This window comes from Mustela lutreola, chromosome 1 (genome assembly GCF_030435805.1).
Source record: "Mustela lutreola isolate mMusLut2 chromosome 1, mMusLut2.pri, whole genome shotgun sequence".
Taxonomy (NCBI): Eukaryota; Metazoa; Chordata; class Mammalia; order Carnivora; family Mustelidae; genus Mustela; species Mustela lutreola.
In genome coordinates this window covers 72497941-72511613 of record NC_081290.1, presented here as the reverse complement: position 1 = coordinate 72511613, position 13673 = coordinate 72497941, and the positions used below count along the sequence as shown (strand labels likewise).

Here is a 13673-nt window from a genome sequence, read left to right as displayed (position 1 = left end):
TTATGTACTGTTTTTCATGCTGTCTCTCTCTTTTTAAAAGTAGTTCAGGAATTAATAAAGCCTATTTAGTCTTAAGTTCTAAAACAGTTACAAGATTATCTTGGAAGTTCATTGTACTTCTTACAAATTTTGTTTTGCTCCTATAAAGCAATACAGTATGGGTGTCTGTAGCTATTTTCTGTTACTATTCCCAGTGTTGTGTTGCAAATTACTCAGCATTGTTGGATAAATTAATGTGATCTTTGTTAAGAGCATTTGCTTTCAATGTAAACCTAAGAAAAAGTGGTTTTTTTCCCCCCTTAAAGGAAACGAGGTATCAGTTACTTCAGCTTCGCCCTGCACAGAGAGCATCATGGATTGGTTATGCTATTGCTTACCATTTATTAGAAGATTATGAAATGGCAGCAAAGATTTTAGAAGAATTTAGGAAAACACAACAGGTAACAACCAGAAGACAGACCTAGTAAACTGGGTCTAATTCTAAGTATAATCATAAAAAAGAAGTGCATATAGACTTGCAAATTTTTTATTTTGAAATAGTTTCAAACTTCAAGAAAAGTTGCAAGACTAGTACAAAGAACTCCATATATGAGTTCAGTCACATTAATGATAATACTTGGCACATTTACTTTACAATTTTTATTATTTACGTATCTTTTTAAATTTTTTTCCTGAAACATTTGAGAGTAATGCAGACACCCTGATCTTATACTCCTAAATCTGTTATGTTAGTGTGATATTTTCTGCGAATAATTCTTACCATTATTAACTCTATACATAGTATAATATAGATTATCAAAAATTAGGAAATTTAACATTGATAGCCTAATCCACAGCTCATATTAAAAATATATTAATTGCTCTATTTATATCCTTTCTAAGATTCCCCCCATTAATGGAATCATACTTTGCATTTAGTTATCATTTCTTTGCAGTCTGATTTAATCTGAAAATTTCGAAGACTTTATCTGTATTTCATGACATTGAAATTTTTGACGAGTACAGCAGGTGCTTGTGGAATGTCCATCAATTTGGATTTCTTTGATGTTTCTTTATTATTAGAGATAGTTAAGAATTTGGGGGAGGAAACTACAGGAGTTATATTTACCCCTTCTCTGTTCATCACATTGAGAAGTGCAGAAGGTTTTTTTGTTCTGTTTAATTACTTGGTTAGGGTGGTGCCTGCCAGGTTTCTATACTAAAAAATTGTTATTTTTTTCCCCTCTGTAATTAGTAAACAGATTGAGATTTTATGAGTAGCCTGTTCTTTATCAAACTTACAACTAGTTTTAACATTCATCGATTGTGATTCTTGCCTGAATCAACTGTTCTATGATAGTTAAAAAGTGGTGATTCTTTAACTCTCTTACTTTTTCTAGATTTATTATTTGACATTCTACTCTTAAGTAAGAGCTTTCCTCCCTCCCCTGTTTACTTATTTTATGTAAGGACTTAGGGATTCTAACTTTATTCAGTTAATAAGTTAATACTGTCATTTTTTTACTTAGTTGCTCTCTAGACAAATGTTTAAGAATTTTTAGAAAATAAATTTTATCAGTTATTATCCTTTGATTTCTTAAATGTATTTTGAGTGTTTAAACGGTTTTTTAATATGAAAACAAAATTCTTACTGTTAGTATTCCTTATATCCATATATAGACATCCCCTGATAAAGTGGATTATGAATATAGTGAACTCCTTTTATATCAGAACCAAGTTCTCCGGGAAGCAGGTCTCTATAGAGAAGCCCTGGAACATCTTTGTACCTATGAAAAGCAAATCTGTGATAAACTTGCTGTAGAAGAAACCAAAGGTATTTTAAAAATTTTTTATTTTTATTTACTTATTTATTTTAAAGATTTTATTTATTTGAGAGAGAGAGCCTGTGCGTGCACAAGTGTGGGGGTGGGGGCAGAGGGAGAAGCCAATTTCTGCTGAGCAGGGAGCCTAATGTGGGGTTCTATACCAGGACCTTGGGATCATGACCTGAGCCAAAACCAAGAGTTGAACACTTAACTGACTGAGCCGCCCAGGTGCCCCAAAGGTATTTTTCTTTAAAGGATATAATTTATGCTAGTATTTAGTTATGACAATGAGCAAGACTAAAAAACTAGTTGCTGCTGATAACTGAATATAATTCAGCTTTTTGGTGATAGAAAATCTGTTTCTTGCTCATACACGCTGAATAATTTGTAATGTTGGAAAATACACATTTAAACAATCGATGTTTATATAGGAAAGAATAATTGCAAAAAATAAGATCATTAAATGAAGTGACTCAAGATATTTTTCTTCAAAATGTTTTTGGCTTGAAATTATTAATAGGGTTTGATCAAAATATATATATAGGAGGTAATTGCTTAATTTTATAAAGCAGGAATTAATTTCTTAGGAACAGCTTATTAGCAAAACTATTGCTATATTGACAGTAATATTTGTTGATAATCAATCTTTACTGAAGTATATATGGGGCAATAATGAGGTCTTTCTAGTTTATTTGGATGTCTTTCTGGACATAGAATATGAATTGAAACCAGAGATTTGGCTTTGTGTGTTTGGATTGTGATAAGAGGGATAGATCCCTCAATAAAGCTCTCTAATGCTGCCATTTATTAGAAGGCTGAAAAAAGGAGTCTTAGTTTTAAAACTTGAGGACCTTATTATGGAAAATGAAAGAAGAATAACCAGTAACTGAAAATAGAAGTACTTTTCTAAGAATTACCATCTGAAATGTCTCTTTGCCTGGGTTAGTCAGGGAACTGATGTTTGCTAGTTTCAGATTCCTTTGGCTCCTGTTGAAGTTGAACACTAAAAAAGTATGGTACTTGGTTAGGTTTGAGGTTAGTGTTGAGGAGCATAACTACCATGACTTCCAGTGCTTTGATGAAACCTCTGATGCGAGGCCTTCTGGCCAAGCATCTGTGATTTTATGTTGTTGGAGCCTTTGTTGTGTATCCCTGGGGGTTGCAGCTTTCTCTAAGTTTGCTGTGGCCAAACCAAGAAAGAAAGCATATGCAGATTTCTACAGAAATTATGGTTCCATGAAAGATTTTGAGATGAAGAAGACTGGTATCTTTCAGAATGCAAAGGGATTTTGCCATGCACAGAATTGCTTTGGGTTGAGTTCAGTTGAAGTTTGTCACTGACCTGTGTTCCTGAACTATGAAGCACAGATATTGGGTTATGGAATTGTTTGTCTTGATAAACAACTAACAAATACTTTGGACAGTTTAAAAAAAAAAAAAAAAAGTATGGTACTTGTTTACATTATTTGCCAGATGAGCTTTCAGCAGAGGATACTGCTATTGGCAAGAAAAAAAATTGGAAATCTGTACCTCTGCTGGAGCTCATTTGTGAGCTATAGATCCAGAAGAGCCGACTTTTCCTTTGAATTGATCATTCTGTAACAATCTATTAGTTATAAAGGAAGGTATTTCTGTCTTCATGGAAAGATCACAAGATTGGAAAAAACTAGCTTGGATTTCTTTATTGGCTACTCTAGCTGTATGACCAGTCACAAGGCTTAGACCTTTGTTTCTTTATCAAAATACATGCTAGTTTCCAAAATACTCTTAAGTACCTCATTTCATTTGATCACTTTGATAATTATATTAGCAAGAAAGAATGACAGATCAAGTTAGATGAGGATTCACAATTGATCAGTTGGTTTTAGGAATTTGGAAGTCATTGGTGACCTTAACAAAAGCATTTTCTGAACATTTGGAAGGAGGGTGGAAAAAGTTAAATCAAGTAGAATTAAATGACATTGGAAGTCAAGAAATTAAAGATAGCATGCGTGGACGACTCATAAAGGTTTTGTTATCTAGGGAAACACATAAGTGGGATTGTGCTAGATGAAATGGAATACAGAATCAAAAGGTTTTTTTACAGTATCTGCTTATGCTCACTGGAGAATGATCCAGTAGAGACAGAATATTTGATACAACAGAATAATGTGATCCAGTGGATAACTTGAAAGATTAGCTTTAGATAACAACATGAATAGTTCACAGTAGCAAGAGAGGGTAGAATATATAGGCAAGCTGATATATAGATGTAGTGGGTATTTGGGAATTCTCTTCTCATTGCTCCCATGTTCTCATTGAAATAGGAAACAGCCATCATTTCATTTCAAAAAGTATGTATTGATAATTACAGTGAGTCAGGTGACGGGAGGTATATAAAGAGAATAGAAAGGAACCGAGAGTAGTAGAACATTAATCTTTGGAAATTCCAGTAATAAAGGCATTGTTAGTGGTCTGAATAATTTGCAGACTTCTGGAGTGGGTGAGAGGGCATAATTAGCAGAAAGTTGCATTGTTGATTCTTAAACCTCCCTGTTCCTTCTACAAAGAAGAGGTGGGAGAAAATTAAGGAAATGTTGGGTGGGTATAGTATAGGGGAGAAAAGTTGCAGGATTTTTTTTTTGTTCTCAGTGAGCTAGGCTTTTGATTAGTAGAGAGCAGGTTTGTCAACCTTGGCACTGTTTTGGGACCGAGATGTTGGGGGTGGAAGTTTCCTATATGTTGTAGAACATTTAACAACATCCCTAGCTTCTACTTACCAGAATACCAGCAGCATGACCCTGTCCCTTACTGTGATAACCAAAAAATATCTCCATATACTGACAAAAGTGCCCTTGGCTGAGAGCCACTGATGTTAAGAATATGGGCTTTTTAAGCCAATTTACTTGGATTCAAATCCTGATTCCAACAATTAACTATCTGAAAGTCCCTCAGCAAGTCTGCTTATGTTCTCTCTGCTTTAAAATGATGAAAAATAATGTGTTTGTTTGTTTTAAAGGTTTTATTTATTTATTTGACAGAGATCACAAGTAGGCAGAGAGAGAAAGAGGAGGAAGTAGGCTCCCAGCTAAGCAGAGAGCCGATGTGGGGCTTGATCCCAGGACCCTGGGATCATGACCCGAGCCGAAGGCAGAGGCCTTAACCCACTGAGCCACCCAGGTGCCCTGAAAATAATAGTGTTTTCAGAATTGGATTACTTAATGCATGTGAAGCCATTGAAAGTTACTGGCACACAGTGAATACACTGTGTTTGTCTTTATTGTCTGATGAGAGCATGGTGTGCAAGGGTGAAGTTGTGGTTTGAAAATAATGCCTTTGGTGGATGGAAACCCATTAAAGATAAGGAAATGTGCACCTGAGCAGTGTTTGAAGCTCATTTGACTTTGGAACTCATAAATTTCTAGTGAAACTGGTGTCTCTGTCCAGTCTTCTAATGACGTTTTCTGAGAAGGTGTGTAGCAAGCAAATATTTGGGATGATCCAGGCCTTGAAATTGGTAAATAAGAGAGCCTTGTGTTTTGAGACTGATTTTGATATTTGGGTCTCCTAATGTCATTTGGGGATGAGATTTGTTGTGCACCTCAGAGAAAACCAGCAATGAATCTGTGACTTACTGAAGGGTCTGAAGGAAAGGGAATGGTTTTTCTCTAAGATTGAAGGCTAGGATTAGTGAGACAAGAATAAGCTAGACAAGACAGTGAAGCTTAAAGCAAGATAGGTGTCCTATTTGGTAGTTGGAAGAGCTAGAAAAAGCAGGTTTTGAATGTGGCCATGGCTGTGGGCTGCTATAGCTGAATCCTTTTATAATTTATTTGGAGATCATAAGGTTAGAGTGTTGGATTTGGTCAATAATTCAGATATGAAATTGTGTTATGTCAGGCGTAATTAAGTAGTAGGTGGGTGGCTTGGTAACTGTGTTTAGTGAATTTGGAAATAGCCTATAGTTAGACAAATACCTTAATCAATTGAGGATGTGGAAAGGAAGACATTTCTATATAAGAACTTCAAAAAGAGACAATAATATGGTAGTCTTGTTGAAGGGTATTGGGAATTTAGGATGATACTGAATCCAATTCCCAACATTAGAGAGGCTTTAAGAGAAAGTTTAAGGAAAAGTTAAAGTTATAATCAGAAGATATCTAGTTAATTTAATTTGTTTTTCATCAGGGGAACTTCTGTTGCAGTTAGGTCGTTTGGAAGATGCAGCCGATGTTTATAGAGGATTACAAGAAAGAAATCCTGAAAACTGGGCCTATTACAAAGGTCTGGAAAAGGCACTCAAACCAGGTAGTATTAAAACTTTAAAGTTTTAATTGCACCTTTTGTTGATAAATATTTTATTAACTCATTGGAAAGCCATAACTTAGAAAAATAGTCGTTAAGAATTGGTTTCAGGAAAAAAAAAAGAATTGGTTTCAGAATCTGAGTACAAAAGTACAGTAGCAAACTTCCATTTAATATGGGAGAGTGAGCAGTTTCTGAAACCTCTCTTCCACACATTTATAGGAATAGTTGAGAAAAGAATTCAGAAACAACTTGAAGAAATTCACAAATGGCATGGCAGCTACAAATATTGAAAGGGAAATTCCTACGGATAGAAATGTTGCCTTACTTACAGAGATATCTCTGTAAAGGAAAGAAACAAGCGTAACTTCTGTGGCCACAGCAGCATGGCCTCCCAAGGGCATATGAATGTAACCAAGCTAAAAGAGCAGTCCTGTTTCCTATGTGGGAAGAGGGACTGAATTTCCATCACTCAAATGAACTTGGGTCCAGAGAGTCTCCCCACAACTTCCCTTCACCCTCTCCCATGAACGGGACCTTCTTGGGAGGACAGACCCAGAAACATGTCATCTACAAATAGGGTCCTTAGCCACGATGATCTGATTTGAGGCTGTCTCCTTCAAGACTGGAAGTGAGCCATTACTGATATATTGATAAATACAAGAGAAACCTTATAACAAAGAATATTTTACTACTCTGGAGCACTTATCACGGGAATGGTTATCATTAGCACAGCAAAAGGGAGTAAATGGAGGAATCTAAGATGAAAAAAGGGAATTGCAGCCATGAAGTATGAAGTTTTGAGAAAGTACTAATTAGGAATTTAAGAAATGAGAAGCCTACTTCTTGACATAAAAATCTTAACAGATTGAATGGAAGAGAGTCCACAAGTGAGGAGAAATTAGTTAACTGGAAGACTGAACCGAGGAGAGCTCTCAGCTAAGAGTAAAAGAAAGTATAAAAGAAATAAGGAAAAATGAAAGATGAGGGGATAGATCCAAAAGTTCTGTAATAAAGGATAGGCTGAAGAGAATAGTAGAGAAGCTATGGAAACATAATAATCAAACCTTTCTTAGAATTAAAGTAAACTCTGAGTCCTTAGATTCTGAAAGGTACCTAAAGCAGAATGGATTTAAAAAATTACGTATTTTAGGTGATTATAGGTATTTAAAATATGAAAATATTAGGGAAAAATACTCTAAAATGATTGGTGTATTTGGGTGGTTATTTGAAATTTTCTTTTCACCTTCAACTTTCCTGCTTAATAAGAATTTATATATACTTGGAGAAATTTATAATTTGTTAGAAAAAACATACAAGTTATAATTATATATAAAAATAATTTTTTCTTTGTTTGCAGCTAATATGTTAGAACGACTAAAAATTTATGAGGAAGCCTGGACTAAATATCCCAGGGGACTGGTGCCAAGAAGACTACCGTTGAACTTTTTATCTGGTGAGAGTAATTGCAAAGGAATGAAAATGATGTTAGGATTTAGTTTGTCTTCTTGTTTTTAGATATATGAATATGCATATTAATATTAAGGTATGCATTTTAGAGTTGTCTGGGTAAATGCAAATCAACAGAATTTTTTTTTTCCCAAGGTGAGAAGTTTAAAGAATGTTTGGATAAGTTTCTAAGGATGAATTTCAGCAAAGGTTGTCCACCAGTCTTCAATACTTTGAGGTCATTATACAAAGATAAAGAAAAGGTAAGCAAAATACAATTTTTCCCCCCACTATCATTTCTTTGCTCAGTATTTGGAATTGTTGATCCCCGATTATCTGTGTACATACTACACATTTGGTGAATCTGGTATCTGTTTTCCTATCTTGCAGTTTAAATGCTTCTGTACCCCTTTATGTTCCTATTTTCTCTTTTATTTCTGCTATTTACTTTGAGTCTGTGTAGGTATGGAAAGTTCGTAAGGTAGTGATTTCTTCAGTACTTTCTCTAATCCTTGTTCATGGTGAAAGTCGGATGTGATTTTTAAACTAAGGTTTTGTTTAGTAATCATTCTCCTTTTTTATTTGGTGGAAAGAAAATTCTGTCAGCAGTTCATTTGCTGTCCCAGTAAGTTAACTTACTCTTTGAGCTATGTATAAAAATGCTCAAATTGCTTATTCAGAGGCCATTTTAATTTTAATTTAGATTATATTGCTTGCAAGTACAGTGACATCAGACATGTTGGTTGACTTAAATAGAAATCAGTTACAGTGAAGAATCAGAAAGGTGGGACAAATTGAACATGCTGAACACTTTAACCTAAAACACAGAAGGTGTGCTTATTTTCCAGTCTTTTGTTAAGAGGCCCAAGGTATGGGCTTTATGATGACTTTCACTCTTTTTTAAATTAAATAAATCACATTCATAAAATGTGATCTCTTGTTTTCAGTACCAATATTATGGGAAATGGATGCTTACAAAGCAATCTTGATTATAGAAGCCTCTTTATTAATGATTTTCCCCTTTGTGGTTGTATCATTGAAACCTTAATTTGTTAGAAGTATCTAATTTATCCTTGAGTCTTCCCATGGTATTCAACGTAAAACAGTTTTTTCTTTCATTTTCATTTATTCAGTTTGCATAATATTGAATTCTGTAATGATGATAATAAATGGAACTGATTCAAACAGGTTTGGGAAAACAATACTCTTAGTAAGCAGGTAGCTCACCTTGTGGGAGCAGAAGAACATGGGCACACCAGAATAACCTAGCTGTGACCATTCAGTCCTCACAATTTTTTGAGGTAATGGAGAGTGCTGGTGTTAATCTGTTGAATCGGTTAAGGTGAGGTCATTTAGGAGAGCTTCTATAGTAACAAATCCATTATAGATGGATTAAGTGAGGAAGGGAATTAATAAATTAAAAGTGTTCACAGATCTCTTACAAAGCAAGTGGTATAGTCATGACTCAGAAGAAACCAGAACCTGGACATCCACTCACTATCCTGCATTTCAGAAACCCACCTGCTGTTCTGTTTTTACTAATGCTTTTCCTTGGATTTTAAAATCAAGAGTTGATGGTATTTTGTACTTTCGGAATTTCTCTTTTCACATAGTTTTTAATTCTTGATTCTTGGAGGGCAGATGTTAACTGCGGGTGTTATTTATGTGAATTGAGATAAAAATGAACCGAGATAAGAGTCATCTGTAGTGTTACCTATAGTATTACCTCTTTTTAGCCAACCTTTTCCTGATTTTTAGCTTGATGCAAATTCCCTCCTTCCTAGCAGGAAAGAAGTTGCCAGTAAGTTTCTAGAAAGTTACATCCTTTTTTTTTTTTTTTTTTTTTTTTTTTTTTGGGAAGACTTTATTTATTTATTTGAGAGAGAGGGAGAGGGACAAGCAGACTTGCCAGTGAGCGCAGAGTCTGATGTGGGGCTCAGTCCCAGAACCCTGAGATCATAACCTGAACCAAAATCAGGAGTTGGGCACTTAACTGACTGAGCCACCCAGGCACCCTGAAAGTTACATCTTAATACCTTTAAAAATGTATGGCTTACTTGCTTTTTTACATTTTTATTTTATTTTTTTAAAGATTTTTATTTATTTATTTGACAGAAATCACAAGTAGGGAGAGAGGCAGGCTCCCTGATGAGCAGAGAGCCGGAAGCGGGGCTCGATCCCAGGACCCTGGGATCATGACCTGAGCCGAAGGCAGAGGTTTTAACCCACTGAGCCACCCAGGCGCCCCTGCTTTTAAGTTTTTATCCTTAGGTTAATAGGTTTATAAAAGGGTGTGTACATGAGTGTGTGTGTGTGTGTGTGTGTGTGTGTGTGTGTGTGTGTATGTGCGCGCGCGCACACATACCAGTTTTTGGAATGTTGATGTAGCTCTTTAAAATAATAAATAACATTTTGTACAAGAATAGTAGCTGCATGTATATATATTTTATTAAAGTGTGCTTGTTTGTTTGTACTCTAGGTGGCAATCATAGAAGAATTAGTAGTAGGTTATGAAACCTCTTTAAAAAGCTGCCGGTTATTTAACCCTAATGGTAAGTGCTCAAGTTTTATGTTTTAAAACATCTTGAAATTTTTAATGTATTATGAAATTCTTAATCAGAAGGTTAGTATATTCATTATTTAGACAGTAAGCTTAGTATATTTAAACTTATTTTTCTTTTTAAGATGGAGATGCATTAATTTGCACACTGAAAATATTTGGCTAAGAAAAGAATCATATTTTACTGGAAAAAATATAAAATTTAAAACATCTATAAAATTAGACTTAGTCATACAATGATCCTCCATCATTTACTCATCATCCAGTTTTAATAATTTTTAACTCATGGGAAAACGTATTTCATGTATATTTTTACCTGCTTCCCTCTTTTCCCATGGTATTCTGAAGTAAATCTCAAACCCAGTCACATCATTTTATCCATGACTATTTCACTAGTCTAAGATTATAACCATAATATTATCATTACACTGAACATTAATACTTTGTTATGATCAAAGAAAAAAGTCCATGCGTAATGTTTCCAGTTGTCTTAGAAATGTCATCACCCTCCACACCCCTTGTCTTTAAAGTTTGTTTGAATGAGGATCCATATGAAATCTGTGCTTTGAATTTAATATGTCTCAACTCTCTTATAAAAAATCCATAGGTTTTCTGTTTGCTCTTTTTCCTGCAATTTGTTTGTGTAAAAAATTAGGATTTTTTCTAAAGTTTTTCCATAGTCCATATTTTCTTGAATGGATTCTTACGGTGTTGCTTAACACATTATTCCTCTGTCCTCTGAATTTGTTATAAATTGGTAGTTGGACGTAGAGCTGTGCTGTTTAGTATAATAGCTATCAGGCTCATGTGACTATTAAAATTTTTAAAAAATTAAATAAAATAAAAACTTTCCTTAGTTGCAGTAGCCACATTTCAGGTGCTGCTCAGTAACTGTGTAAAGCCAATTCCTACTACCATATTGGCCAGGGCAAATACAGAACGTTTCCAAACTTGTTTAAGCTTCTCATAGACAGGTCTGAGTAGAGGATTAATAAGATCTACTTTTTTTTGTTTTCGCCTTTTAAATATAGGGGGTGAACAAGGTTATTTCTTGGCGGCGGGGGTGATAGTATATTCTTCCATCAGGAGGCATTTAGTGTTTTTTATGTTAGCAAGTGTCAGGAATTACAAACTAGTGATAGTCTATCATTCATCTTCTATTATCTTACAAGAGAAATTTCCCTTCATCTGTTACCTGTTTATCCAGTATTTTGGTTTGTATAGGAAAAGCAAGGTAAATGCTGCTTCTTTCCCCTTTATCTCCTACTTTATGTTGTTTTCTTTACTAGTTTTCAGAATAATGAATTCATTTAGTAGCATCCTTCAAAGATGCCAGTACACATTTTAAAGGTATTATGAATTCATGGGTTTAAACATACTTAATGTTTTAAATCATTGCAGTTTCGAATGGTTCCAGCCTTCACATACCATGGTGTAGTAGTTGATAGCTTTTTTGCAGTTTGGTATGACAAGATATTCCAGTTTATCTGGTCCACTGCCCATAGCAGACCTGGAATCCATTGTTATTCCAAAGGAGCCCTGGTTCTTAACAGTGGGAAAGCCCAGTATGGGACCTGGGGTGCTCATTGCTATTGGGTTGATCATTGTTTCTAGGTCTCAGATTAATTTTAATAATACTTTTTAGAAGGCGTTACCATGGTTTCATTGGTTAATCATCATGATGTTCCTTTGATTATCAGCATTTTCCTACATATTTTACAAATGTGGAAGAGGTTCAATGACATGCCCAAGAATATGCAGCACTTTAGTTGCAGATCTATCAGATCGGGAGTTGGTGAGTTCCACTCCTATTGTTTGTCCACTGAGCCATCCTGCTTTTACTAGGATAAAAATAAGCAATCTATTGCTTTCTTTGAAAGCAAATTAACAGTGCTTAGATTTTAGATATTGGTATTAAAAAAAGTATTTTATAGTGTGTGGGTTGTATATTTAACTTACACATTTTCTTGTGAGTGTATAAAAATTATGAAATAAAATGTAGAGTAAGCATTTTTACTTAACTCAATTTTGGTGTATAGTTTTTATTCAACCTAAATTATGCATCATTGCATATCAGCATAATATTAGAATATATTAGTATAATCACCCAAAACTCAACCACATCACAAGTATATTTATGTATAGTTTAGTACATTAGCTAGATACCCAATTAAGCAGTCAGGCATTTTTGGTTTTTTTTTTTTTTTTTAACCTCACATTAATGGAAAATCAAAGTTTCTTCTGATACCTGTTTCACCCGTCATAAATAACATCCTGATCTTTATAGTTTCATAGTACTAGCACAATTTGTCTCTCCCCCTCCCATTCCTTTCAGTTTCTTTTTTAGGTAGTTTTTTTTATATCTTTGATCTCATTTATCTGCCATATTTATTATATAAAGTCTTTACTAAATTCAAGGTTTTGTGTTAGGGGCTATAATGATACAGAACAGACAACATGGTCCCTTCCAAAGATCTTATAAATTTAAGGATGGTTTTATAGCTAGATACATAAATAAATGGTTCAAACTACTTTTCCGTTTTAATAAAGATAAAGCCATTTGGAGGTGGGTAACTCTCTTAATATATGTAATGACTAATCTTGGTTTATTTCCTCTCCCACCCACCTCCCCCACTTTTTAAAGATGATGGAAAAGAGGAACCACCAACCACATTACTTTGGGTCCAGTACTACTTGGCACAACATTATGACAAAATTGGTCAGCCATCGATTGCTCTGGAATACATAAATACTGCTATTGAAAGTACACCTACATTGATAGAACTCTTTCTTGTGAAAGCTAAAATCTATAAGGTAAAAACCCCCCTCCCCCTTTTTATAAGGTAATGAGTCTTACAAAAACTTCTTTCTATAATTTGTAGATTCTGAAAGCGATAATTAAAATGATACATTTGATGGCTCGTAAAACCTGGAATAAGTATAGAACATTTCTCAGTCGGATTACTTTTAGATTTGTCATGGTCATAATTTACTCATTTTTATCTGTATAAACGCAGATATACATACATGCATGTGGTTATTCAGATATGTGGTTATTCATATTACATATTCTTATATACACACACATCTGGTTATTTTCTTGGGTTTAAGTAGTAACAGTATAGTTACTTGAAAGTAATTTGCTGCGACATGTTTGTTTCTGTTAACATTGGAGTATGATCATGATCAGTATCTGCTAATATCAGTGAAATGAAACTGGAGATTTTACTATTTTACTTATCTTCTTAACTTCTTGGTCTTACTTGACAATCTCCAGTCATATGTTTTAGCATCATCATAATGTTGGCTCTTCTTTTTTTTAATACAAATACAAAGTAGTAATAATAGGTCTTAGGGAAGAGATTGTAAACTTAAAATTTATTTACCAAAAACTAATGAAATTAAGAATTATTTTGAAAGCACTTTTCAAAGCCAGGTTATGCTTATTAGTTTTGTGGCTTTGACAGGTGGACTAGTAATGTAAATCAAAGCACATCGTGGAACGTCCGGTAATAGGCAGTAATGTTTCCATGATTGCTTTAGGGTGGAAATTTGGCCATATCTTTGCCTTTATT

The 13673-nt window shown here is 34.3% G+C and overlaps 1 protein-coding gene across 2 annotated transcripts in view; it reads left to right on the top strand.

The window, feature by feature from the left end:
- The window catches only part of NAA15 (N-alpha-acetyltransferase 15, NatA auxiliary subunit), an 84316-nt gene that overhangs the window by 41408 nt on the left and 29235 nt on the right, over positions 1–13673 (top strand). For both annotated transcript variants that reach the window (XM_059168473.1, XM_059168466.1), the window contains exons 5-11: positions 306–440; positions 1660–1813; positions 5973–6092; positions 7450–7545; positions 7695–7801; positions 10018–10090; positions 12743–12912. In XM_059168473.1, the coding sequence (XP_059024456.1) occupies positions 306–440; positions 1660–1813; positions 5973–6092; positions 7450–7545; positions 7695–7801; positions 10018–10090; positions 12743–12912 (855 nt within the window). The remainder of the gene's footprint in view (positions 1–305; positions 441–1659; positions 1814–5972; positions 6093–7449; positions 7546–7694; positions 7802–10017; positions 10091–12742; positions 12913–13673) is intronic.